The sequence below is a fragment of the Neovison vison genome, chromosome 4 (genome assembly GCF_020171115.1).
Source record: "Neovison vison isolate M4711 chromosome 4, ASM_NN_V1, whole genome shotgun sequence".
NCBI lineage: Eukaryota > Metazoa > Chordata > Mammalia > Carnivora > Mustelidae > Neogale > Neogale vison.
The window spans coordinates 169,181,715-169,204,784 of record NC_058094.1 but is presented as its reverse complement, the minus strand read 5'-3'; the positions used below and the strand labels follow the sequence as shown (position 1 = coordinate 169,204,784).

The 23,070-nt window shown below is 35.9% G+C and overlaps 1 protein-coding gene, 1 long non-coding RNA gene and 1 pseudogene across 2 annotated transcripts in view; 1 reads left to right on the top strand and 2 right to left on the bottom strand.

Moving 5' to 3' along the window:
* Window positions 1-7,021: 7,021 nt before the first annotated feature.
* On the bottom strand, window positions 7,022-8,786 carry LOC122905415 (heat shock cognate 71 kDa protein-like). The gene is made up of 3 exons (XM_044247010.1): window positions 8,717-8,786; window positions 8,106-8,224; window positions 7,022-7,921 (listed from the first exon to the last, which is right to left on the bottom strand). The coding sequence occupies exons 1-3, from the start codon at window positions 8,784-8,786 to the stop codon at window positions 7,022-7,024; spliced, it is 1,089 nt and encodes a 362-aa protein (XP_044102945.1).
* A 290-nt stretch (window positions 8,787-9,076) lies between these two features.
* On the bottom strand, window positions 9,077-9,750 carry LOC122904863 (annotated as a pseudogene).
* Window positions 9,751-12,063: 2,313 nt separating this feature from the next.
* The window catches only part of LOC122904864, a 45,863-nt gene continuing 34,856 nt past the window's right edge, over window positions 12,064-23,070 (top strand). Inside the window, exons 1-3 of the long non-coding RNA XR_006384279.1 lie at window positions 12,064-12,305; window positions 12,778-12,861; window positions 13,813-13,926. This is a non-coding gene — a long non-coding RNA (uncharacterized LOC122904864). The remainder of the gene's footprint in view (window positions 12,306-12,777; window positions 12,862-13,812; window positions 13,927-23,070) is intronic.

Sequence of the window (23,070 nt, the reverse complement as noted above, 5' to 3'; positions counted from 1 at the left end):
GCTACTGGCCATTATCAGATATTTAGAATGTGCCACACAAATGCTGTGCTAAGAGCTTTGAAAAGGTCATCTCACTCTATCCCTACAATAAACTAATGAGATAGATAGTGTTACTTCTTTTTAATTGATAAGGAAACTACAGCTGTAGCTCACATGGCCACTAAGAGATATAGTCAATGAATGTGGTGTGACTCCATAGTCCGTACACCTAACCCACATCCTGTGCAATGCTTCCCTTTGTGTCCAGCTTGCCTGGATCAAATCCACTTCTTTGGTTTTTTTTTTTTTGTTTTTTTTTTTTTTTAAAGGTTTTATTTATTTATTTGACAGACAGAGATCACAAGTAGGCAGAGAGGCAGGCAGAAGCGGGGGTGGGGTAGCAGGCCCCCCGCTGAGCAGAGAGCCCAATGAGGGGATTTGGGACTCGATCCCAGGACTCTGGGATCACAACTCTAGCTGAAGGCAGAGGCTCAACCCACTGAGCCACCCAGGCGCCCCTCAAATCCACTTCTGATCATTGATGGTAAAGTCTTTCTGTTTGCCTGAGTTTGTCATTCTTCTTGGTTTGTTTTCTCTTGACCTCCATCCAGATCATGTACTTCCTCCTTCCCTTGGGAGTGGTCAGCCAGTGTCTTTGTCGCCACAACTGCTTTAACATTGCATGATAGACGTAATTTTTTTGTAATCATTAGTTTTTTTCATTAAAGACTAAAATATCTGAGGAGTTAAAAACTGAGTTAGTGCACAGGAAGGAGAGAAAAATCTGTAATTTTGAACCTGAAGAAGAAGGAAATCCAAGAAGAAAGAAGTATTTTTGAGTTGGAGAGAAAGAAATAAACATATTCATCGCTCTCACAATTATTATAGAAGTAGGTTATATTCTTTATAAGAGGAACAAAGGCATTGTGGCTTGAAGAATGAATTTACTTTTTCAGCATCAAAAAAAGATGATACAAAATGTTTCTCAATTATAGTGGAATGTTTTATAGTAGAAATTTTAGTTGATTCCTTTTTAAATTTTTTTTATTTTGCATTTGGCTCCTGCTGAAAGGTATAACTAATACATACTATAATAATGCATTCATTTCTGTGGTTCAGATTATATGTAGGATGTGGTTTAGTATATCTCTTTTACCTAAATCTTGTTATTCTTGACCCAATATTAGCATTAAGATGTTTCTACTTAATATTCAAATAAAGGTGGACAAGAACACATTTTTTCCCTCTCACTAAGAACAGTCTTAGATAAAACAAATTATTTGAGTTTAAAAAGAAAGAACCCAAAATTTACACTAGCTTTTTTTCATAGAAAACTCTAATCCATTTTTCCAGCATAAATAAAATACACATTTTATAGACTGTATGAGAATGCAATTATATCTACTGATGAGCTACTCTGACTTATGCCTGTGCTGTCACACATTCCTATTCAGGATTATTTCTAAGGCGTGTGATATCCTTATAGACCAGTTTCAGTTTGAAAGAACTCAAATTAAGATTATGGAAGACAGCTAATGAAACACCAGAAAAAAAACACCATTTTGCCTTTAGTAAAATGTCATGTCTCCCTAGGAGTGCTATATAGCAAAGTACCGTACTCTGGGTGGCTTAAAGCAACACGCAGTTTGTCTTCCAGCTCCAGAGGCCAGAAGTCTGAAGTCAAGGTGTCGGCAAGGCCAATGCTTTCTCTGAAGGTATGAGGAATGGAGCTTTCCCTGCCTTTCTTCTTGTAGCCTATGCTGTCCTGCATTGAAGTAGATTCATTATTCCAATCTTTGGTCTTCGTGTGACATTATCCCTGTGTATCTTTGCATCCTCTTTCCTTTATTTGTGTCTTTGTGTCCAAATTTCCCCTTTTTACAAGGACACCAGTCATATCAGATTGAAGCTGAGTGTAATGACCTTATTTAAACTTGTTTACCTCGTATAGACTTTATTTCTAAATAACTTACATTTGGAGGTATGGAGGGTTAGGATTTCAACATAACTTTTTATGGATACACAGTTCAACGCATAACTTCTGTATAAAGTCACGCTTTAAAATTATATTTTAAAACATTTGTGCCGAAATACTGAATGCAAATTGCTGTTGAAATTGATGTCCTCATGTTTACTGCTTCATGCAGACTAACCACATTATTTAACTTATTTTTAATTGAACTTGTTCTAGAGTCCTATACATTATCGAAATACATTTCTTTTTCTTTCCTTTTATATGATTCAACATGGCAGAATATAGATTCAAAGAGAATTTAATAGTATTATCCCAACAATAATCTAGAAAAAAGATGCTGTAAACAATAAGCAAAAAGTATGTATCACAAAACTGTAACAATAAAATGAAGATCTATAATTATGAGCAATACTAGACATTAATTTATATTTAAATACATATTAAATAAATCACCTACAGTTAGGATAGTTTACATGTGATTTTATCTATAGGCAGGAGTTTAAAAAGGTAATTATAGAGTTAAAAAGGTAATTCCCACTCTCTAAGTTTATTTTATGTTCTTTTTATATTTATATAATACTGTTTAGAGACAAATTATTAATGTTTAGGGGCACCTGGGCGGCTCAGTGGGTTAAAGCCTCTGCCTTCGGCTCAGGTCATGATCCCAGGGTCCTGGGATCGAGTTCCGCATCGGGCTCTCTGCTCGGCGGGGAGCCTGCTTCTTCTTCTCTCTCTGCCTGCTTCTCTGCCGGCTTGTGATCTCTGTCTGTCAAATAAATAAATAAAAATCTTTAAAAAAATTTTAAAAAATTATTAATGTTTAGAACTCTGAAAGCTATTAGGAATTCAGTGAGTTGCTATTATGTATGCATTTCATTTGTGAGGTGAACCTCTGAGTACATTCTGCCTTGATTAGGGTTGTCTATACAGAAAGACTTTGAACAATTGTCAAGATATGCGGCTGCTGCTGCTACTGCTCCTACTACTAGCTAACACTTAAGTAGCGGTTTTTATTTCTCATTTAATTGTCATGACAACGCTGTGAGGTAGGTACTATTAGTGTCTGCAAAATACAGATGAGGAAAAGGAGGCACGGAAAGTTTAAGTGACTTGCCCAAGGTCACACACCACAATTTGTCAGATCTGGGATTAGAAACCAGGTGGTCTGAATTCAAGGGCCCTCTAATTGTTGGTTATGACCAAGCATTACAAATAATCCATATGTAATTATCATCATGCTTTTTGGTCACCGTTTTCCCTAATAATTATTATTTTAAATCTAATATGGTTTGTCTTGACAAAAGAAGTAGAAAAAGAGGCATTATTTTAAAAAATTAGGAAACTTTCCTTTGTCCATGCTTACCTTACTTGATGTTTACATTCTAGCCATAAAATGGAGATTAAAACGTGTATTATTTAAGATTTTATTTATTTATTTGACAGAGATCACAAGTAGGCAGAGGTAGGGAAGGGGGTGGGGAGCAGGCTCCCTGTGGGGCTTGATCCCAGGACCCTGGGATCATGACCTGAGCTGAAAGCAGAGGCTTTAACCCACTGAGCCACCCAGGCACCCCTAAAGCATGTATTTTGAGCTAAAACATGTAAAGATTTCTGACTATGTAAGTGGTCATATCCTAATGAAAGAAGAGTATATCAGCCTCTTAAACTTGTAAAAACTCTCTCTCTCTCTCTCTCTCTTTTTTTTTTGTGGTATCCATTTATCTCATGACATTGCTTCCACAGTTTTGAATCACTTTGTTATTTTGCATTTTGACACAAAATTATGAGTTGATAATGAGAAAGTTCGCTTAGATTTGTGTCTGAATGAAATTGACTAATAATTTAGACTAGTAATTTACAAATTACCTTAATACAGTAGCATGAGATAATGAATTACCCTCAAATATTTTAATTTTAATGTCTTTTTTTTTTAAGATTTTATTTATTTATTTGAGAGAGAGAGCATGATCAGGGGAGGGTCACAGGGAGAGGGAGAAGCAGACTGAGCAAGGAGCCTGATATCTGGGGTCAATTCCAGGACCCTGGGATCATGACCTGAGCTAAAGGCAGATGTTTAACTGGCTGAGCTACCCAAGTGACCCCTTGAATATCTTTTAATTGTGAATTATCTGAAGAATAATGAAGTTTAGAAACACCAGCAGTTATTTTATATTGCAAATTCAAATTCACTGGGCTCAATGAGGTGATAGCTCATTATGTTGAGATATTTTACTCATTCTTTATGCAGAAGAGTCTGCTATAATTAAAGGGGAGAAAAATTATCATCTCTAAATCTGTTATTTCAATTTGTATGATATCTGCCCAATTTAATTAGTTCTATTATTTATGGCGTTTACTCTGGAATTTCTTTTACATTTTATTATATGTTCTATGAAGAAAATGGGATTGAAGGCTTAGTTATGTTTTTTTAAAATTGTAGTCATCTTTTTCATGTTATTTTTACTTCCAGTACTGTTCCAGAATCTTAAAAAGGAAAAAAAAGTAGTTAACTCAATTTTTAGAACTATGCACTTGAGAGCTGGTCCCTCAAAAAACACAGAACAACCCTCCACAGATTCATACTGTATTTGGGACAGGATGTTGCAGGTTGATATGAATTTTCTCACCTTCTAATACCCTGAAGGAGCAGAATGCCACTAAATATTACTTAGCCATACTCTCACGTTTTCTAACGTTTGAATCAAATTCTGCGTACTTTCTCACAATGTACTAAAAACAGAGAAGCAATAACAGGTTTAATAACAGTGGCTGGACAGTGACCAGCACCTCCCATTTTTTGTATTTTGTAGGAAAATATCAGCGCAAAGAACCACAGCTAGCTTTCTGAAATTTTTGAAAATTTTTAATCTTCTTCTGATTGTTTTTCCCAAAAGGAATTATAATCTGTTTAAAGGAAAAACTAAAGTGGCTTGAAGAGATTTTTACCTTTATGGGACTTTAATTCTTCAGTGTGGAGGAAAATTAAATTTATATTGCAGGTGAAACTTAAGAATCCAACCTTCCCCCCCCCAAAAAAAGAATCCAGACCCCCTCACAGAAGCTTTTTGCTTTTTATACTTCAGAGTCGAAAGACAGTCTTTATTTAGTCAAAGTATTCTACAGTGTTTTCCCTAACCTTCATATTTGCATATAAATGTCCTTTTTATGGAAACTTTGAAGGTTCTTTATGCCATTTCTAATGCATACAGCAAGCACTGTTAACTCCGAAGTATAACTCGTCTGACACTAAATTAGGACACACTATTATCTACGTGAAATTATTTAAAATATGTGGTATGTTCTGATTTCATCCTAGAATTACTGCTTACAAAGAAATGGTGATCTTTAAGCAAGATATGATTGAAAAAGTTTTTCCAGTCTGTTCTGGCATATCTCTTTTAAGTCTGTATTGCTCTTGATCAATGTTTTGAGTTTTTGCTAGAATTACAACTTCATGCTTCAAAGCCCTTACTGTCAAGTCTTTGTACACAAGATTTCAATGCTAATTTTTTATTAATAAATCTTCGCATTATGAAATATTTGTAGGTTTGTAAGAGTTACAAAGAAAGCGCAGAGAGTTCCTGCATACCCTTCATCCATTTTCACTTTATGTCAACATCCTACATAACCAAAGCACATGTGTTAAAATAAGCAATTAGCATTGATATTTTACTATTAAAAGAAAAACACTAGACTTTGTTCAGATTCTTCCGTTTTTTTTCCAAGAATGTCCCTTTTCTGTTCCGGGATCAAATTTCTATTCCAGGACACGCAGTCAACAGGGCATTGGAGTTTTATTCATTGCCTTCTACAGTAAGCTGTGATTGGGCTTGCTTGATGGCCCCGAGAAGGTGCTTGTGTTCCTGCTGCTCTTGGCAATTGCACACTCATTTGAACTCCCTGGTTTTAGTAGCTTCTGTGTCCAAACTGTTGAATTAATGTTATTGGTGAAATTCATAGCCATCAATGACTATAATGATGGTAGAAATGAGATGATGGCAAAAAGAATGTAGAAAAAGAGGTTTAGTTAAGTTGTTTTTAGTAGATAGATCCTTTTCATGCATCAAATCTCAGTTTATAATATATGTCCATCATTGCAGTATCATGAAAAGACCTAGGACAGTGGTGCCTGGGTGGCTCAGTGGGTTAAAGCCTCTGCCTTTGGCCCAGGTCATGATCCCAGGGTCCTGGGATCGAGTTCCACATCGGGGCTCTCTGCTCGGCAGGGAGCCGCCTTCCTCCTCTCTCTCTCTGCCTGCCTCTCTGCCTACTTGTGATTTCTGTCTGTCAAATAAATAAATAAAATCTTCAGAAAAAAAAATACCTAGGACATTTTAAACATTCACAAGGCAACAGGAGCCAGGACATCAATTAAAACCACACACTCAACCTTTGTAGCTGTAGGTTTAGTTTTCCCAACCATTCAAAAATGGAGATTATTTTTACCTAGAATGTGTCATTTAGAAAGTTAGTAGATTAAAAATCTTAAGGATTATACATTAAAATATTTTGACATATGTCTTAGTTTTATGTATGTATATGTATATATGTGATGTATATATGTGTGTTATATGTTATGTATATATGTATATGCATTATGTATATACATATACATATGACAAATGTTTCAAAATATTTTAAAGTTTAACCCTTAAGATTTTTAATTCACTTAGCTTTTAAAAAAAATACATATGTAGGGGAGCCTGAGTGGCTCAGTGGGTTAAGCCTCTGCCTTCAGCTTAGGTCATGATCTCAGGGTCCTGGGATCAAGCCCCGAATCCGGCTCTCTGCTCAGCAGGGAGCCTGTTTCCCCCTCTCTCTGCCTGCCTCTCTGCCTACTTGTGATTTCTCTCTCTGTCAAACAAATAAATAAATAAAATATTTAAATATATCTATCTATCTATACACGCATACTTATTTAATGCTAGAAATTTTTCTCTCAGCGCTGCTTTAGCTGTGTCCATCAAATCTTGATTTTTTTTTTTTGCATTTTTAGATTACCATTTGAATTTATGTATTTTTTTCCAATTTTCATTTCTTTTTGACTCTTGGGGCAATGTTATCTTTTCAATATGGAAAAAAACCAAGTTCAACCCAAAATAGAAATTTGAAGTATAGGACAGGATAAAACCAAGAGAGAGGATGGGGACGGGGAGGGAGTAGGAAGGGAATAGTAAAAGGAAGAGATGAGATGTTGCCAAAAGACAGAAGGTCTCCTTGTCCCCTCTCTGGAGCTCCACCACCAGGGAAGCCTCCAGGCATTCCTCCTGGCATGCCCCCTGCACTCTGGTACAGCTTGGTGATGATGGGGTTGCAGACTTTCTCCAACTCTTTCTGCTGGTGTTCAAATTCTTCCTTCTCTGCAGTCTGGTTCTTATCAAGCCAGTTGATGATTTCATTGCACTTGTCAAGAATCTTCTGTTTGTCTTCATCATTTATCTTGCCCCGAAGTTTTTCATCTTCAACAGTTGCTTTCATGTTGAATGCGTAAGTCTCAAGTGAATTCTTGGAAGACACCTTGTCCCGCTGTTTCTCATCTTCAGCTTTGTACTTCTCAGCTTCCTGGACCATGCGCTCAATATCTTCCTTGCTCAAGCGGCCCTTGTCATTAGTGATGGTAATCTTGTTCTCTTTTCCTGTGCTCTTATCCATGGCAGAGACATTGAGGATACTATTAGCATCAATATCAAAAGTGACCTCAATCTGAGGGACACCACGAGGAGCAGGAGGTATGCCTGTGAGTTCAAACTTTCCAAGTAGATTGTTGTCCTTGGTCATGGCACACTCACCTTCATACACCTGAATAAGCACACCAGGCTGGTTGTCGGAGTAGGTAGTGAAGGTCTGTGTCTGTTTGGTAGGAATGGTAGTATTACGCTTGATAAGAACAGTCATGACTCCTCCAGCAGTTTCAATGCCAAGAGAAAGTGGAGTGACATCCTTCAGATTATGAGACTGATGCGCTGCCTACTGTGCTAAGGAGGCACCTAAGTGGAGTGACATCCAACAGCAGCACATCTTGAACATTTTCAGATTTGTCTCCAGAAAGGATGGCTGCCTGGACAGCTGCACCATAAGCAACAGCTTCATCAGGGTTGGTGCCCTGTATCAACACAGGGAATGGCCCAAGTATTTACATGGTAATACATACCTTTCTATATGTACACAGCAGGGCTGGGTTTTTGTTAAGAAAAGATGGTGATAAAGAGGGCCTTTCTGGAGGCATTAGGGACCCAGGTTTGTCCCTCTTCCCTTTCTTGGCCTCCTTCTCTGACCAGGGGAGAAGGAAGGAATTCAACATGTGAAGAAGGTTAAGTTAGAGAGGGAAGGAATCCACTCAACAGGGTGGGGCAGACCACTGCAAAGGAAACAACTCAGGGCAGAGCTTGGAAGGAACTGAAAATGGAGATACTACTGTTAACAGCTTTCCTGAAGCTGAGAGAGGAGCAGGTAGATTCCTGGAAATGAGAATTTCTTTCTTTCTTTCTTTTTTTTTTTTTTAAGATTTTATTTATTAGTTAGAGAGAAAGATCACAAGTAGGCAGAGCAGCAAGCAGAGGAAGAGGGGGAAGCAGGCTCCCCGCTCAGCAGAGAGCCTGATGCAGGGCTCGATTTCAGGACCCTGAGGTCATGACCTGAGCCAGAGGCAGAGGCTCAACCCACTGAGCCACCCAGATGCCCCAGAAATTAGGATTTTGATAGCCTGTATCCCTCTCCAAAACTGCTCTAGAATAGATAACGCTTCCTGTTCCTCCTACGTACCTCTACTTGCTGTGAGGTAGTTTGGTTTCCTTTTCACTGAGTTAATACATGGGCTTAGGATGGTGGCCATCTTTCTGAGTTTTCAGCACATGGTTCTAAATGGGATCTGATGAGACCCAGCTTCTTGGAGAATTCTCTTAAAAAAGCAAAGGAAAAGCAGTCGGTAGGGTGGGAAAAGTGGACACCAAAAGGAAATACAGGGTTACCTAGATTGGCAGAAATGTAGGTTTCCCAAGAGTGGGAGAGGGGACCTTGAAAAAAACAACAAAATATTGAGCTTCTTTTATGTGCCAAACACTAGTCTAGGACCACACACTCCAAAAAAGGAAACAAACAAAATAAAACAAGGTAGAGGCAGAAAATGCACATTCTGGGGGGCAGTTGAGGAAGATTGCTGAGGGAACTGAGAAGCCTGAGGTGATGGTCTCTGCCTTATTTTTTCTCCTCCTCTGCGGTGGCGTCCTGGTACTGTTGGTACCCAAAGACAAGGTTGTTCATGTTGCTCTCAGCTTCAGTGAATTCCATCTCATCTATGCTCTCACCTGTGTACTGGTTCCAGAATGTGGCCCTAAACTGCTCTGAGATGTGCCTGAAGAGCTCCTGTGTGGCCGTGCTATTTGCAGTAAAGGTGACTGCCATCTTGAGGCCACAGGATGGGATGTCGCAGACAGCTGTCTTGACATAGTTGGGGATCCATTCCACGATATAACTACTATTCTTGCTTTGTGCATTGAGCATCTCCTTCCCTCATGGACATCCGACCATGAAAGTTAGCAGCTGTGGTGAGGTAATGGCCATAGCTGGGGTCACAGGCAGTCATCTTGTTCTTGACCTCAAAGACCTGCTGGGTGGGTCTGGGCACAGTGAGGGCCTGATACTGCTGGCTTCCATGGCTGGTCAGAGGGGCAGGCGGAACCAGGCATGAAGAAGTGGAAAAGTGGAAAGGGCACCATGTTGACTACCAGGTTGTAGAGGTCTATATTATCTTTGACTGTATTTTTCTGTATGGCTGTTTGGTGATTGTTGTGTGTGTGTGTGTGTGTGTGTGTGTGTGTGTGTGATATCTATATATTTGTGTTATATCTTTTTTATCTTTGTCTATTCTGTGATATGTCTTACAGTCTTTTGGAGTTATTTCTTCAGCAATTTAAGTTAAATGTAGAAAACTCATTTCCCTTTATCTCTTTTTATTCTCCCCCATTTATAATTTTTAAAAATATTTCATCTACATATATTAAAAGCCGTAACAGTGTTAGGACAGTGTTAGTTGTTTCAACTATCAGTAATTTTAAAAATTAAAGAGAAGGAAAGTCTATTTTATTTACCATAATTTTTCTTACTGTGTTCCTTAGCATCACATTTTCTTAGTTTTCCTTCATCTGATAATATCTTGAATTTTTCTTCATTGTTGAAGGATATTTTTATTGTGTATAGGACTTTTTTATTGTGTATAGGACTCTAGGTTGACAGAGTTTTGTTGTTGTTTTTGCACTAGGAAAATACTGCACTACTCCCTTCTGCCCTCTGTGGTAAAGTATTCTTTTTCTCTAGTTATTTCCAAGGTTGGTTGTTAGTTTTTAAGCTTTCATTATGGTATGTCTTGGCATAGATTTCTTTGGGCTTATCCTGTTTAGGGTTCACTCAACTCCTTGAATATGAAAGTTTATGTTCCTTGTCATATTTGGGAAGTATTTAGCCATGATTTAGTACTTTTCCAGCTTCCATGAAAGCTAGAAAGTCTTCTCTTCCCCTGAGACTTTGATAGCCAGAATGTTAAATCTTTTGTTATAGTCCCAGAAATTCCTGATAGTTTGTCTATCTGTATCTATCTATCAATCATCTATTGGTGTGTATATTCTCTTTGTTGTTCAGACTAATTAAAGGGTTAGATAAGGAAAATCCACTAAACATTCTCCCCTGTGAGGTGCAAATAAGACTGAAAAAAATATAGTAATAGAACACAATGTGTCTCTGTAATGAACAATGTTTATATAGTTATAATGAGATAAATGCTATTATGGAATAAAAGCTTTTATGATAACTAATATTCAAAAGACAGCAAGCTTAATTGTTATTGAATATAAGGAAAATATTACCAACTTTGCAATAAAAATATAATGTACTGGTGGCAGAAACTGGATGATTGAGTGATAAGAGGTGGAAAAAATGGTAACACTATCATCTGGCAAAGTAAGGAATCAAAAAATCAAATCTGAGAATGTTGGAATAAAAAACGAGTTTTAGCTGTTACCTATTTCACAGTAACTGTGTAAGATATGACTTAGGTGCTCATCAAACTGTATTTTTAGTAATAAAAAAACAACTAACCCAAGTTTCTAGCTGCAACTTGCCACAACTGAGTTATAGACAGTAAATGTAGAAAAATATAATATACACTATATGTTGACTTCTCAAAATCATATCATGTTTTAATTTTCTACATTTTTCATGCTTTTCTAATACAGCTTTATTTTCTCTAGAATTACTTATTATCTTTTACCTTTTCTTTTTGAAAGATAAAGTATTTCCCTTCTTCCTCATATCTTTATTATTTTCAGCATTTATTTAATTATTCTGTTTCTTAGTATTTGTTGCATTATTCTTCCTTACACCTGCTGACTTCTTACTCTGATTTGAACACTTTTCATCATATTTGGACTGTGCCTTTCCTGGATAGATTTTACAATTTTTTCCTGAAAATTCTACTTTTATTTGTTCTGACATTCTATGCTTTTGTAAAATCTGCAAGATTTTCTGAACTTATGAGTAAGAATAAGTGAATATTTGTGCCAGATTTGCCATCTGAAACCAGAAGCCCATGTTAGTATTATAAATTTTACATGATTCAAATTAATTGCAAACACCAGGCCAGGAAATATATCACAGAAGCAATAAAGTATATATGATCCATTAATGCATCCTAAGATTTTATCTCATTTTTATTCCCCTTTAAAAAGTTGACATATTTTATATTTATATATTTATAAAATATAGTATATAAAATTTAGTGTATCTCGCCCAAAATCTGAATAGAATTGTATAGTCACTAGAAAACAACTTTCAAAGGTTAGGCTGAACAAAATGGTGTCCTCATTTAGGGGAATTGTTAATAATGTATCTCTTTTTCACAGTTACTAATCTTAAAATGCCTCTTATCTCTAATGATCCTTCAAGGCTGGCAGGAAGTGAAAGTGATGGTGGTGAAGATATATCCACGTGTAAGTGTTAGATTGATTAACTTGTGTTTGAATGCATAAAAATGTTGAGATCAGGCTCTGTATTTTATTAGCTAATGTGAGTTTTCAGTATGACTACTAAATTAAAATGCTAAGATCTCTTAGATTTTATCTTATTGTTTGCCCCTTTATTAATAGAAGAGATGACTGTGCAAGCCAGTAAGATTCGTGTAGGCCTATATTAGAAATGCTTAATAGTAAAGTAAGTTAATTTAAAACTTGGTGCTAATAATTTTACACTTGTGTAGTTTTCCTAAAATTGTATGCATCCTCTGCTATCAATCCAGCAAGATTTCAAATGTTGTGAGATTTGTATGATTCAACTCAGCACTTAGCAGACTGCTTTGCTCAAGGTAAGTATTATACTAAACCTGAATAAGTGGTTGATTTTTGGATTATTGAATTCAGATCTGTGGTTGTAGTATAGTATGAAAAAACCTTTTGAGGTAATTAACCTAGGCTTTATTTTAGAGAAAGGATATTCAAAACCATTTTGGGGTGAGCAGATGGCAGCTTTTGGGTTTATGTGTCTGGAAGAGACATAATGTCAGAGCCTATTGTGTAGAGAACACAGAATTCTAAGCCAAAACTGAAAATTACAGTGGTGGAGTCAGTAGCAAAAGGGATAGATGAGAAAAAATGGCTTAACACTCTTATTGTTTCCTGATATTATTTCCACAACTAGAAATTCCTCTTATAATTGTGAATTTAGCAAGATGTAAGATATACATGTTCAGCCTTTCTTTTAAACATGGCATTTTTTTCTTCATGAGAAATAAATTACTGATCACACCCAGATTTGAAAATAATTCTGCTTTATTTTAGATGCCTTAGATGTTCACCCAAAATTGGAAAAGTTTCAGTGAGAAAAGGGCCATCTGAATCATCTACCCAGAATTCTTATAATCTGTAAGAAGGACAATTAAAATTCTTGATAATTAAATACTTAATATTCACCTAAATGTTTAGTTTTAGGTCAGCTTTATGTATTCCTATCTAAGAAATTTGCTTTCTAGTTTTCTGAAATTCAGGAAAACTCTCTACTATTATATACTTAATCCAAAAATATAAGCATAATTTTAGACTCTTCTGCCCAATTTAATTTATTCCACCACCAAAATAACCCTGGAATCCATTCAGTTCTATGTGCATTTATTGTCAGTGTCCTCAACTAGACTGCAGTCATGATAGCCATACTTACCCTGTCTCCTCTTGTCCATTCTCCAGTATATGCCCTTTTTAAAATACATATCTGAATATGTCATTTCTCTCTTAAAATCTTCCCACAGCTTCCAACAGGCCTTTAAATAAATGCCCCCCAAATTCCAACAATCTGACCTTTAGTTGCCTTTCCAGTCTCATATGCACAAACCTACTATTTGCTGAGTTCATGCCAGCCACTTTGGCTTTCTGTTTGAGCAGACGATGCTTTCTACTGTTTAACGGCTTCAGTGCATACTATTCCATCTTCCTGGAATCTACCCTTTCCCTTTAACTTATCTAAATGGTAGTCCTCCTTCACATCTCAGTAGGAATATTGCTATGCCAATAAACATCTCCTAATACATGTAAATAAGCAAATTATACATTTCCCTAGCACTTTGAAAATCTACTTTCAACATTTTGCTCATAACAGCTTCTCAATAGTTAGTAAAAACTGGTGCAGTTTTCCTTCACTGCTAAATGTTGAGAGTGAACTCCATAAGGAAGGGAACTATTTTGTTAACCGGGGCTACATCTGAAGCATGATATTGTCTGGTAGGTAGCTGGCATGCAATAAATATTCATTAGCCTAGTGACAGATCAAGTAATTTAGAATTTAATATATAGTTTTATATACCTACAATATTTTCTTCCCAGTTTACTTGCATCCCTTACCATGCTGAGCTTGGTCAGGGTAGCAGATGAAGCAAAGGGAGAAGGTTGGATGTAAAGACTGGATGAAGAACTGCAGAGTGAGAAAGCAATGAGAAGGTAAGAGAGAAACACTCATATTGGAGAAAAAATCTTCTTTAAACATAACAAAACAAGATCCAGAAGGCTTTTCCATTTTTTTTTGCCTTTCAACACAAACTTTGCCATAAAGTTTAATATTACAATTTGAAGGTAATTAGAGTATTGTCTCCATATCTTTATTCCTATTGACTTTTGGCATTCATGTTGGTCATTAACACTTCCTCTGCAAAGTGACCATGGGAAGGGAGGCAATTTGCTTCCTGTTGACAGAGTTTGTAATATGATTGATGGGGGCAGAAGGTGAAACTATGTGGTAAAATGAGTTTTTTGCATTATCTGTGGATTTCATATATCAATGCCAGTATTTCTCAAACTGCAGGTCAAGACTCCAGGGGGAAGGGTTACAATATAATTTAAGGGGTTTCATATATGGGAACTATTTGGAAGTGGAAATTGTGGGCTATCCTGAGAATATGAGTCTTCTTTTTTCTCCTCAGCTCTCCATATTTTCTTCTTCCTAATCTATTACAATTTCTTTTAACAAAATCCTGCCAATCAGAGGATAAAAAATGCATACTAGGCATGGTATAAACCATTTAAAATGAACATTAGAGAGTGTTAAAATCCCTGGTCTTTACAGTGCTGCTTGCAGTACCTTGCATAGTGCCTTAAAATCAATTGATATCTTTAGGTCGATTTGCTTTCCATTTATTCACAGGAAGATGACTGTTGTATGAAAGAAAATAATAAAGATGTGGAAGAGATAGTTGCTACTTATTAAATACTGGTTACATTAGAGAAGAAAAAAATGAAAACTGAAAAAATTATTTTTGCTTGATGAAGATGTTTTGAGTTTCTGATATAGTATTAAACCCAGGATTAACCATATTTCCCAGGGCATGTTTACATTTTATGTTTGATCTCAGCCTTCAGTTTTGCTATTGTGTTCCATTTTTCTATTTCCTTTTGCATCATCTCTCTATTTTATCTAAGAAAAAGTCCTTTTTTTGTGGACCGTGAAGATTTCTATTACTTCTCTAAAATTTTATTATTTAATTAACACTCATGTTGAGTCAAACAACTTTGGTTGACTATTGAACCCATGTGAACATTTTTCTTTTCAGTACATAAACATGGAAAATAATGGAAGAAAATATGAATCATTTTCCTTATCTAAATATTGCCAAAAGAAATAAAAAATTATGATAAAATTTAGTTGAAATTATTTGTTATAGGTGATGTTATTATCAACTGACAGTCCAACTTAAGAGTATCACAGGTAGATAAGCTGATACCTGTAGTAATATATTCTATTTTCTTATTATGCATCATTAAAATGAAATTAAGGGAATTCTTTTTTTTTTTTTTAAGATTTTTATTTATTTATGTGACAGACAGAGATCACAAGTAAGCAGACAGGCAGGCAGAGAGAGAAGAAGGGAATCAGACGCCCTACTGAGCAGAGAGCCCAACGCGGGGCTTGATCCCAGGACTCTGAGATCATGACCTGAGCCAAAGGCAGAGGCTTTAACCCACTGAGCCACCCAGGCACCCCAGAAATTAAAGGAATTCTTAAAACTCCAGTCAGTTATTCTTCTAAAAATGTTTTAGTATTTTTGTATCAACTTCTAAGGACAAGTTTTGACTGCAAGTGATAGACGCCCTATTCAAACTCTCTAAAGTATGAGAGAGGATTCATTGGCCAATAAAACTGAATTGCTAAGGTGACTGCCAGTTGGAAACTGTGATGAGAACCAGGAATCTTTCAGTTTACGTGTTGGTATCATGTGATTTCTCACACATTGCTTTCTTCACAAAACCAAAACCATGGCATATGATTACACTTTTCGCACATCCTTATATATTTGCAAGAAAGAAAAGTAAGAACTTTCCTTTTCCAAATCTTGGGAAGAAAGTCTTGCTAACATGACCTGAATTAATATCAGTGGCCTGACCTAACAGGAAGTGGTTGCATTATGATTAGCCCTGTTTGCGTTTCCTGCCTGTTCCCAGGTAATCAGAAAAAGAGAGTTTAGTACAGAATGGGGAAATTACTGTGAGTTCTGGAAGTTGCCCCAGTATGCATCTACAAAATTTTCATATGCACTTAAATAATCCAAATTATATAACACATATGCAACACACACACACATACACACACACTAGCAAGCCAAAAGCTCTGAAAAATATTGTGTGCATTAAAATCTTATGACACAAGGATTGAATGACTGAAGTCATTCAGTGGTATATTTCATCACTGTTTATTAAATTAAGATTTTTCTCAAACTTAGATTTTAGGTAGTTAAAATATAATGTAAATAAAATATAATTTAGGTAGTTAAAATATAATGCATTAGTTTCTGGAGTAGAAGCCAGTGATTCATTACATAAAACACCTAGTGCTCATCATAACAAATTCCCTCTTTACTACCCATCACCCATCTAGCCCATCCTCAACCCACCTCCCTCCATCAACCCTCAATTTATTCTCTGTCATTAGGAGTCTCTTATGGCTTGTGTCCCTCTATCCTTTTTTTCTTTTCCCCGTTCCCATATGTTGTTCATCTGGTTTCTTTCTTAAATTCCACATATGAGTGAAATCATATGTATTTATCTTTTTATGACTGACTTATTTCACTTAGCGTAGTAAACTGTAGCTCCATCCACGTTGTGGCAAATGGCAAGGTTTCGTTCTTTTTGATGGCTGAGCAATATTCCACTGTGTGTGTGTGTCTGTGTGTGTGTGTGTGTGTGTGTGTATCACATCTTCTTTATCCATTTGTCAGTCAGTGGACATTTGGGCTTTCTCCATAGTTTGGCTATTGTTGATAATGCTGCTGTAAACATCAGGGTGCATGTGCCCCTTCAAATCACTATGTTTGTATGCTTTCAGTAAATACCTAGTATTGCAATTGCTGGATCATAGGGTAGTTCTATTTTTAACATTTTGAGGGACCTCCGTACTATTTTCCCGAGTGACTGCACCAGTTTGCATTCCCACCGGCAGTGCAAAAGGGTTCTCCTTTCTCTGCATCTTTGCCAACACTGGTTGTTTTTTGTGTTGTTAATTTTAGCTATCCTGACAGGTGTGAGATGGTATCTCATTGTGGTTTGGTTTGTTATTTCCCTGATGATGAGTGATGTTGAGCATCTTTTCATGTGCCTCTTACCATCTAGATGTCTTCTTTGGAAAAGTGTCTATACGTGTTTTCTGCCAGTTCCTTAACTGGGTTATTTGTTCTTTGGGTGTTGAGTTTGATAAGTTCTTTGTAGATTTTGGATGCTAACGCTTTATCCAGTATATCATTTGCAGATATCTTCTCTCATTCCATAGGCTGCCTTTCAGTTTTGTTGATTGTTTCCTTTGCCGTGCAGAAGTTGTTTTTGTTTTGTTTTGTTTTTTTTGTTTTTTAATCTTGATGAACTCAATAGTTCATTTTTGAATAAACTACTAGTTCATTCCTTAAACCAGTAATTCATTTCTGCTTTTGTTTCCCTTGCCTGTGGTGATGTGTCTAGTAAGAAGTTACTATGGCTGGGGTCAAAGAGGTTGCTGCCTGTGTTCTCTAGGATTTTGATGGTTTCCTGTCTCACATTAAGGTCTTTCATCTGTTTTAAATTTATTTTCATATATGGTGTAAGAAGGTGGACCAGTTTCATTCTTCTGCATGTTGCTATCTAGTTTTCCCAGCAACATTTGTGAAGAGACTATCTTTTCTCCATTGGATATTCTTTCCTCTTTGTTGAAGATTAGTTGACCATACAATGGTGGGTGCCTTTCTGGGTTCTCTATTTTATTTATTTATTTATTTATTTCACAGAGAGAGATCACAAGTAGGCAGAGAGAGAGGAGGAAGCAGGCTCCCTGCTGAGCAGACAGCCCGAGGTGGGGCTCAATCCCAAGACCCTGAGATCATGACCTGAGCCAAAGGCAGAGGCTTTAACCCGCTGAGCCACCCAGGCACCCCATGGGTTTTCTATTCTGTTCCATTGATCTTTGTGTCTGTTTTAGTGCCAGTACCATACTGTCTTGATGACTACAGCTTTGTAATATGGAATCTGGAATCATGATGCCTTCAGTTTCTTTTTTTTTTTAAGATTTTATTTATTTATTTTGACAGAGAGAGATCACAAGTAGGCAGAGAAGCAGGCAGAGAGAGAGAGAGAGGAGGGAAGCAGGCTCCCTGCTGAGCAGAGAGCCCGATGTGGGACTCGATCCCAGGATCCCGAGATCATGACCTGAGCCGAAGGCAGCGAGCGGCTTAACCCACTGAGCCACCCAGGCGCCCCATGATGCCTTCAGTTTTGTTTTTTCTTTTTCAGAATTGCTTTGGCTATCAAGGGTCTTTTCTGGTTTCATGCACATTTTAGGATGGATTCTTAGCTTTGTGAAAAATTCTGGTGGTATTTTGATGGGGTGAACTAAGATGTTTTAAAGAAGGAACCTACTACTGACTTTTAAATTTAGGCACTGATATATTTCAGGTAAGTAAATATATTTGTAAGCTGAGCAGAGGAAGTAGAATATAAGAATATAATTTATTTTTATAAAATATTTTTAAGAATCTATATGTGAGACAAAAAAATTTCAGAAAAATTCTTCATGCAACATCAGAAATATATTAACTTCATATTTATTTCAATGCATTCATTAGACAAATATGAAATACAGAGAAAAAAATCCCTTATAGCTTAAAACTAGTAAACTGTCAAATATCTTTAACAGAATTACAATGTCAAATCATACAATAAAAGAGAAAGGTCTATAGGATATATCATCATTAAAGGTCTATCACATTGCTTAGAGAGACCAGTATTGACTGGTTATCATAATAAATAGATTCAAATGAGTTTTTTTTTTAATATGTTAGTGTATGTAATCTTGTTTTTAGACTTATTTCTGAGGTCCTACAGGATGATTTGCTTTATTTGTAAACCCATCCATTATTTCATTTAATCATAATATGATTGTGAGTACAACACTTCTTCCCTGGATAAGAATCATTATGGGCATAAGGAAGCTGCTGAGAAATAATTCTTAACATCAAGTATAGATGTCTTAAAGTGTAAAAAAGAAATTATCAGAGTCTCTATTAATACAGACAACAGAGCATTTAGAACAACGCACTCAATGAAAACAATTAAAAATTCCAAAGAAAAAATATCTTGGCAAACTTCAGCTTTGGGTCAAGGTGGAATGACCGAGATTGGATTTATCCTCCTGTCTGAAGAATAAAAACAAAATCTATACAGGATGGTTTTCAAGACAGTGGACATCAGGCAATTAAGATGAAGAGTAAAAAAACTCTTTGAGAGAGTTTTCAGTTTACAACACAGGGAAGGGGAAATTAGGTGGAGTTCAGTAGACATAATGAGTCCATGGAACTGAGTGTTCAATGAAACCAAGGCAGCTATAGTTCACAGAATAGATTTTTGGAGAGAAAGGAGTAGCACAGAGAGAAAACTCCAGAGATTTCCTTCATTCAGAGGATCCTCCATCAAGAATTCAGCTGATTACCAATCAACACGTGTGTGTGAGGATGCAAGGCTGGGGAAATAACCTTCCAGATGTAATGATGCTCAATGCTCACATAGGGTTAGGGATAGTGTTTATTAAACACACTGGAAAATCTCAATTGTAATGGAGCATTGGGCAGATAACAGGAATCTTTCCTCAGTAACAAAGAACAAATGACACTAGATTGACCACTGCATTTTTCTTATAAAACAAATGTTACAAGAAAGACCAGAAGAGGTAATATTGTTTCCAAGTAATTTAACTGGTTCCCAGAAAAATAATACTTAAGAATATTTACAGGGACAAAAAATTTTTAGCATCCAACAAGTTAAAATTTATAATAAAAATTTATCAGTTTTCTTTTCTAAAAGCAGGAAAATGAGACTTATACTGGCAAGATAAATCTAATATGCAAAACTGATTCAGGGCTCAAGGACTTTAAAAAAGTTACTAAAAGATACTCCATATGATCAAATTTAAGTGGATATGTAGAAGATATAAAAATGACCCAGATATAACTTCTGAAGATGAAAACTATAATGTGTGAGGTAAAAAACACATGGGATGGGATCAATGGCAGATAACCCTTGGCAGAAGGAAAAAATTAGTGAAATTGAAGATACAGTGATAAAAACTATTCTAAATGAAACCCAGAAGAAAAAAAAAAGGAAAAAAGCACAAACTCTGTTAACTTAGAATTCTATACCTATAAAAAATTCCTTTCAAAACAAGGCTAAATACTTTGTTAGCATACAAAAGTAGAAAGCATCTGTAAACTGCATACCTACACTATAAAATTGATTAAAGTAATTTCCTTAGCCAGAAAGAAAATACTGTGTGAAAATATGAATCCCCAAAAAGACATGAAGTTCACAGGAAATGGTAACTAGATAAATAAATACTTAAGATTTGTTTCATATTACTTAATACTCTAAAAGATAAGTAACTGTTTAAAAAAATAATAACAATGTAGTGTGAGGTGTATGATATATATATATATATATATATATATATATATATAATTGAAATGGAAAACAATAGCATATATTGAGAGAGGGAAATTGAACTATACTGTTCTAAGGTTCTTACACTTTCCACGTAGTGGTAATAGGTGAAAAAAGATTGTGAAAACTTAGACATGTGTCCTGTAAGTCCTGAAGCACCTATTTAAAATGACAAAGTTATAGTTAAAAAGCCCATAAGGGTGATAAAATGATAGAAATATTAATTAATCTAAAAAACTGTGGTAAGAGGAAAATAGAAACAAGGAAAAGATGTGGAAAATAAACAAATTGCAAGATAGTAGATTTGAAGCTAACCATATTAATAAAAGATTAAGTTTACATGATGTAGAAATTTCAAATAAAATACAGAGATTGTTAGAGGTATAAAAGGAAAGAAAAAAGTTCTATAGAAAAAGGAAGGAATGAAAAGAGTGTTCGATCTATATAAGGAAAGAGGAAACATCTCAAATCAATGACTTCAATATCTACAATGAGAAAAAAAGAACCCAAAAATGGACCCACAACTATATGGTCAACTAGTTTTCAAGAAAGCAAGAAAGAATATCCAATGGGGAAAACAACAAAAACAAAAGAGTCTCAGATAAAAAGCAAACCTGCAGGCTGCCTGTGAGAAACAAATTTCAAACATAAATATAGATAGAAGTAAGTTAAAAGTAAAAGAATGGAATAATTTATACCATCCTAACACGTTATAAAACAAAATCTGAGTCATCATTTTAATATCAGACAAAATAGCATTCAGAGCAAAATATCTTAATTAGAGATAAACAAGTTTATTTTGTAGTGATAAAGAGGTCAATTTACTGAGACTTATGTACCTAGTAGTGGAGCTTGAAAATACGTAAGGTAAGAATTGCTAAAACCACAAGAAGAAATAGACTAACCCACTATTATAGTAATAGATCCTCTCAATAACTGGTAGAACAGGAAAAAGAAAGATTATGAAGAAAGTAGAAGATTTGAACAACGTTGTGAATTGACATCATGCCATTGCATTTATGAAATGCTCTACGCAAAACCAAAAATTCTTTTCTTGTACTCAAAAAAACAAACATTTGCCAAAATAGACTGCATTGGACTATAAAACAAATCACAAGAAATTGAAAGAGATCTAAGAAATCCAATGTATATTACTGACCACAGTGGAATTAAGTTAGAAATCACTGATAGGATGCTCTCTAGAAAAATCCTCCAAAATTTAGAAATTCAGTAATATTCTTCTAAATAACATGAGTCAAAGAAAAAAAATCTTTTGAATTGATAAAGAAAATGTATCAGTTTTGTGTAATGGTACTAAAGCAGTATGAAGGGGAAATTTATAGCACCAAAAGCCTATATAAGAAAGAAGAAAGATCTCAAATCAATGACTTCAGTATCCACCATAAGAAAAAAAACGCAAAATAAAACCAAAGTAAGTGGGAAAATAAATAATCAAGACCAGAGCAGAAATCAATGAGAATAAGTGCAAGATGGCTGAATAAATAGACCCAGCCTTGTTCTCCTACAGAAACATGGACTTAGCAATATATGACCAAAATATCTTTATGGGAACTCCAGGAACCACTTAAGTTGTAATAACCCAAGCAGATAAAAAAAATTTAAAACAGCTACTTGAAATGAATGGGAAGAATTATTTAACTTTACTCCCAATTGTCCCACCCCCAAGCCAACACAAGTCAGTGTCATTAGAGAGAACTCTAGCTCATGCCTTCTCCCTAGGGGGAAACAGACAAGTGGAGCATGTGTCCAATGTGCAAGATTTTTAGAGGGCTGCCTGGGAGACTTCTTTCTCATCTGACTTGAAGCACTGGCTTAGTTGGAACCAGCATAATTTTCCATGGGGGCCACTAAAAGTAAGGGAAAATGGGAGTAGCTTGATCTTTCACTGGAGGACTTGAGGTGGCACAGAGGCCAATGTGACTTCGTGTTATTGGGAAAATGCACCCAACTCATAGCTTCTTTGGGGGAAGGGAGAGGGGAGGAGTTTTCATTTGGATTTACAGAGAGCTGCCTGAGAAACTGGTTTCTTTCTGGCCTCACTTGGAACCCTGACAGGGAATCAGGATACTTGGATGCCTCAAGGTTGCTGAGAACAAAAGGGAGTTGAACAGTTTACTACTGTAGCACCTTTGAACTTGCAGTATTGCACAGTTACCAGAGGGAGCAAGAAATTATGAGCTCCTGAAAAAGAAACTAGCAAATCTCTAATTGGGAAATTTGTAAGCTTACAGACACCATATCCCCACCCCATAAAAGGTTTCAGTGGCCCCCTAGGATCTATAGCCGGGTTAATTGGTGAAAGTCTTTCCCCCACTGAAAGCCAGCCAAAAGGACTGACAGAAGTACTCTTTGTTTGTTTTTCAAATGCAAAAGCTCAGAAAAAAAAAAGAATCAAGGGACACAAAGAAACATAGAAACATTGTCCAGTCAAAGGAACAAAATAAACCTAAAGAAATGGAGATCTATGAGTTACTTGACAAAGAATTCAAAGTAATTGTCTTATGAGAAGTCAGTGACCTACAAAAGAACACAGATAAACAAACAAAATCAAGAAAATACATGAACAAAATGAGGACACCAACAAGGAGAAAGTATAGAGAAGAATCAACAAATTCAATA

Coding starts and splice junctions, on each gene's coding strand:
- LOC122905415 (XM_044247010.1), bottom strand. CDS start 8,786: ATGGCCACCATCCTAAGCCCATGTATTAACTCAGTGAAAAGGAAACCA. Junction 8,225..8,716: donor CTACCTCACAGCAAGTAGAG/GTACGTAGGAGG, acceptor TCCCCTGGTCAG/AGAAGGAGGCCAAGAAAGGG. Junction 7,922..8,105: donor TGCTGTGTACATATAGAAAG/GTATGTATTACC, acceptor TTAGCACAGTAG/GCAGCGCATCAGTCTCATAA.